Raw genomic sequence first — 4,988 nt, 5'->3', positions numbered from 1 at the left:
CCGGCTTTCCCCATCGCTGGCCTGAGCGTCTCCCTGGCTGAGCTCCTGGTGCCGCCCTGGTGCCGCCCTGGTGCCGTGTGTGCTGCAGCCCCCTCTGCCAGGAGACGCTTGAGCGAAGTGGGAGGAAGCGGCCGGACCCTGCTCGCTGGGACAGCTCTTCAACACAGACCCCCCTCCCGAGACCACGAAGCTGCTCTGAAACTCGCTGAGTTTACCTCTCTCTCTTTTTTTTTTTTTTTAACAATAATAAAACCGCAAAGCTCCCCCCCTCCCAACTCCCCCATCGTCATCCTATTCCTCTGTTGCTTCCTAAGCCTTTGGGCTGCGCTGCTTATGCTTCTCTAAGCAAGTCTGTGCAAGCTCTGTCAACAGCTTTGTACAACACATAATGGAAAGCAGAGATTCTCGCCCAAAAGCTGGCAGCCAGGGGTGTCAGGAGGCATTTTCTTTCTGCTTCTTTTTCTGATTGGTAGTTCATTAGTCTGTAAGTAGGGTCAAGTGCTAAACACTGTCGTTTTCTGGTTTTCATTGTGGTTAGGAAAAAACCTGGGTGGATGGATGTATGTTCACATTTGCCTCTTTGTTGTGCTGACTGTAGCAATTAAAGTACATAGTCAATATATATTAAGAAGCATCACCTTGAGTGATTATTGCTGTTGGCAGCCGGTTACTGTTTCCCAAACAAAGCATGGTAGGACCAAGCCCTCATCCCTCCATCTCTCACCAGATCTTAGATGTCAGAAGTCATTAAGAAACCAGACGAAGCAACTGTACGCTCTGGTTGCGAAACCGCATGTGTTCAGTACACAGTTATCTGGCCTTCACATGTTCTACTCTGGTATCTGCTGTTACTGCTGTGTCAAAAGCAGGTACCACAACACAGTTGGATGCACAGACCCACACATACCTGGGGATTTTGTGGATACTGCCCTATTTGGGATCCCACCAGGGCAGTGAATTGGGTCAGCAGTCAAGAGCAATTGGCTAAAAGGAAAGGCTGTCAGTGCTGGAGGATGGACTTTGGGAGGGTCCAATGCTGAAGGATGCTGAGCTGGCTCTCACGCAACCATAGGGCAGTGTGTTTGCATGGGGGGCAAGGATTAGCTGCTGGAAAGCAATATAAGGCACGGAGTGAGGAGCACAAGAGCAACTGGAGCATTGGTGGCTGGAGGAGCACAAAGCAGCCTGGCCATGGTAAGTGGGGTAAGAACAAGGCAAGAGCTTGATGCTGGTGGTATTTCTCAGGACTGCTGTGGAGAGCAAGGAGCAGAGCGGGGAGTAAACCCTCCTGCCTGGAGCTCTGGGGCTGGGTGGAGGGTGAGCCATGTGCTGCCAGACTGGAGTGGGGCTTTTGGCACTACATCTCTCCAGCCACCAGCTCCGGGTGGCTCTTATCCACACCTCTGATAAGAAGACTCCAGTGTCCAGTGCTCTCCCAACACCATGCCATGAATTTCCCTAAAGAAATCCATTATCTGTACCATTAGGGGAGATTGACTTAATCTCTGACTTTGTGGCATTAATTTTAGTTGTGTTCAAAGCTTTGGGTTTTTTTTTATCCCATCGTCTTCTTGTTATGGATATAGGTTACTGGAAAAGTGGGGATCCTTTTGTAAATCCTGGTTCTTCAGAAAAGCTGTAGTGAGAAGAGGGGAAACTCCTTTCCTCTCTGGGGAGCATGGGCTGATGCCTCAGCTACACAGTTTTACTCAAGGTGCCCGTTCTTACTGAAATGTGGCTTTATCACTGCCAGCATGTCCCTGCAGGTCCAAGGTTTGGTTTCTACCACCCTCTCATTCTGGAACAGCTGCCTAAATTCAGGATAGTATTTGACCCTTGTGTTAATCTGTGGGGGGTGGGCATTGCTGATCTGTCCCTTTGGGATAGGAAATAACTTTGTGCCATTGAACATAGAGGTTTTTTGGGAGATAAAGTACAGAAATTATCATACCCAATGTTTAAGGGTGGTCTCTTTCTGGATGACTGCAAATATGTCCAGTGAGCATACTAAGTTACCCTGTTTGTTTTCACAGGAAAGAACTGTGAGATGTTTGCTGCTGGTCTGCGCCTTCTGCCTGGCTGACTTTGAAGGCAACGAGAGTTAGTCTCCCTGTACACTGTCCCTGCTGGGTAACAAATGGGTACTATGGAAAGGAGAGGTCAAACTCCCACCTGACCTGTGTCCAGATTCCTCATTTAGGGCACTTGCTGAAGGCTGCTATGGGGAGATAACAGAGCAGGGCTCGAGGGGAGGCAGGAATTGGGGTGCAAGAGCCAGAAAAATAGGCAGAAAGCTCAGGCTCTCCATTCCTGCCATGTGCAGTATGTAACCTGTGGAGATGGGTGCAGTGGCTGTGACATAACCACCGCTTTCCTTGCCAGCTGGTGGCAGGCTCCATAGCTCTGATCCAGATTACAGCCATGCTGAGGAGCTCTCCCAGGCTCTCAACTCACGTCCTCCCAGGCAAGCCAAGGGGGAGGTTCTTACTCAGATGTGACTGCCCTGACTCTAGACGGGGACCTCAGCCCTATCGAGCTGTACAGGTCTTCATGCTGTGGCTGCGTTTGCTCTCCTGTCTCTCACAGGGGAGATGTTCTTGTTGAGTTTAAGCTTTCTCACCTTTCCTTTGCTGCAGGGAAGCTGCCGAGCCCCTGGGGAGTGGCTGCCCTCCATCTCAAGAGAAGCCTGAATGCCTGCATGACAAACCCATGCCAGCACCAGGGGCACTGCCAGCTGATGGAGGATGGACCTGTTTGCAGCTGCAGACCGGGCTTCACAGGGACATTCTGCCAAGGTAGGAGATGCTATGAGCCCTCCCCAGTCTGTCACCAGAGGGAAGGAAGGTCCCTCTGGCAGTAGAGGGAAGGATGATGGGCATGGTGCACTGATGTTACCACTGCTCTCCAGCGCAGGCTCCGGGAGCATGTCCCAGCTCCTTCCTGCCACCACCACTGTGTCCTGAATACACGCTGGTACAAAAGCCAGTTGCAGGCCATTTCCTTCCTCCACAGAAGTCTTCATTCCTTAATTCCTTGGCTGCTGAGAAGCCCTGCCAGGGCAGGAAGGCATGCTACAGAGCACAGCTGACTTGCAGTGTCAGAACAAGCACACACACTCCAGCATAGCCCCAGTGAAGCCTGTTCCAGACACTGGCCAAAAACTGTCATCTTCATCTGCAAGAGATGATCTTTGTCCCTGTCTGGTGCCCTTGGCAGGCTGCAGTGATTCTGTAGACAGCCTTGAAAGACCCAGGGTCTTTCGGGGTCCCAGCCTTGAAAGACCCATGACACGTGTCTTTCATGTCTTGAGCTTTTAAGGACTGTGTCTGTTCAAGGTAGCAGTGACCATGGACTTGGGCAGGTCTTAAGCAACCAGGAGAAAGTAACCCACATTAACATCTGTGTGTTCCCACAGGTTTGTCTTTTGCCCAGTGTCTGCAAAGAGCCCCACCAGCAGCCTCTAGCCAGGCAGAGATGAGAGTCAGTGGGACCATGCCACCCCATAGCTGACCTAGGGCTCCTTCAGGCCTCTTCCCTATTACTACTACAGATGGCTTTTTCCCCTAGATATGGTACTGAAGTTGACCTGTGAGGAAGGGAAGATGAAGATGATGGTGAGGAAGGAGGTGTTTGACCTCTTGAAGATCCCTAAGCAGCTTGTCCACTTGAGGAACCAGGCATGCAAGGTCTCGGAAACAGAAGAAGAGGGTGAGCTGTTTTTTGCAGCCACTCTCACCGGTGAAAACCACACTGCCTGTGGATCTGTAATTCAGGTAAGGATCCAGCAAAGCCTCTCTGTGTAACTCTGAAGCCATGAGAGGAGCAGATGTGCAGTGTGCACAGCAAAGGGGAAACCCCAGAAGCTTTCCCTTTGATATTGGGTGCTGTAAAGTTCTCATTCCCCTTAGAAGGCTTCACTGGGGGGCTGTTGGAAAGCTCTAGCTATCACCTAGGTAACACCTCACAGCTTTCTGGTAGCATCCTTTGAGCTCTGCAGCCCTGGCTGTAGCCCCTTTGTCCCTCACTTGATTCATGGGTCAGGGAGGGTTCAGAGGAATCAGTGCTCCAGCTCTGCAGTGCCCTCACCTGTGGTCACTCTGCTGACTCCTGCTTGCTCTGCCTGCTGGCAGTCTCTGGACGTGGGGCTTGAGCAAAGCCCCAGCAGGTATCCAGGCCTGGAGCAGCTGAGTTGCACCATCTGAACCGCACCCTGGGGCTCTGGGTATGAACTTAAACATATTCTGGAGACTCAATTTCTGTGTCGTTCCAGCAAAACGGCTCCCACGTGTCATACTCCAATGTCATGGAGTCAGGGTGGGACGTGCACGGGGCAGCGATTCCCGAGAGTTTTCAGCTTGAGCTGAATTTCTCCTGTGACTACGCCTATGAGCGAGTGGTGAGACTGTCTGCTGGTCCCACTGCTGCTGACAAGTGAGTGGTCCCTCTTTGCCTCACTGCTGACATGAAAGAGCCTGCAGAAAAATAGATGCCTTCAATGAGCTGATCTGCAAAGGCCCTGGGGAGCCACTAGAGGGCTCTGAGATCAGGCTGCCTCTCTTCCCAAAATGGTTTTTCAACACGAGGTTTGCACCTGGGACAGAGCCAGAGGAGCATGCACAATCTACCTTTCTCATAGCCTCACTGGCCAGGCAGTCCGTGAGAACTCCTGGGGCTCCCGGTCTCTGTCCGCACAAAGTATGGACATACCAGCCCAGAGGCAGCTTGGGGCCTGGCTCTCACCTGAGAGCAGAGGCACATCCCGAGTCAGTGCACCTCTGGCCTGTCTTGTGCTATGTCCTTCCTGCCTTGTTCTGTGTGTGAGGTCTCCTTCTCTCTCCTCAGGTCAGCACACTTCGAGGTCAGAGAAGGATACTTCAATGTCAGCATGAGACTGTACAAGACTCCCTCCTACCTCCAGCCCTATCACCTGCCAGCTGAGGCTGTCCCCGTCAAAGACACACTCTATGTTCTGCTGGAGATAGAAGGAC

General features: G+C 51.9%; 1 protein-coding gene across 1 annotated transcript in view; it reads left to right on the top strand.

The window, feature by feature from the left end:
* Window positions 1-2,033: 2,033 nt before the first annotated feature.
* LOC104406201 (uromodulin-like) overlaps window positions 2,034-4,988 on the top strand; it is a gene marked incomplete at its 5' end in the record, with an annotated part of 5,115 nt that continues 2,160 nt past the window's right edge. The window contains 5 exons of the mRNA XM_010015119.1: window positions 2,034-2,100; window positions 2,637-2,795; window positions 3,568-3,773; window positions 4,271-4,431; window positions 4,843-4,988. The exon at window positions 4,843-4,988 is cut by the window's right edge and continues 115 nt beyond it. Coding sequence (XP_010013421.1) covers window positions 2,034-2,100; window positions 2,637-2,795; window positions 3,568-3,773; window positions 4,271-4,431; window positions 4,843-4,988 — 739 coding nt within the window. The remainder of the gene's footprint in view (window positions 2,101-2,636; window positions 2,796-3,567; window positions 3,774-4,270; window positions 4,432-4,842) is intronic.

The sequence above is a fragment of the Nestor notabilis genome, unplaced genomic scaffold, assembly GCF_000696875.1.
Source record: "Nestor notabilis isolate BGI_N333 unplaced genomic scaffold, ASM69687v1 scaffold8135, whole genome shotgun sequence".
NCBI lineage: Eukaryota > Metazoa > Chordata > Aves > Psittaciformes > Psittacidae > Nestor > Nestor notabilis.
This window is presented reverse-complemented; position numbering and strand designations above follow the sequence as displayed.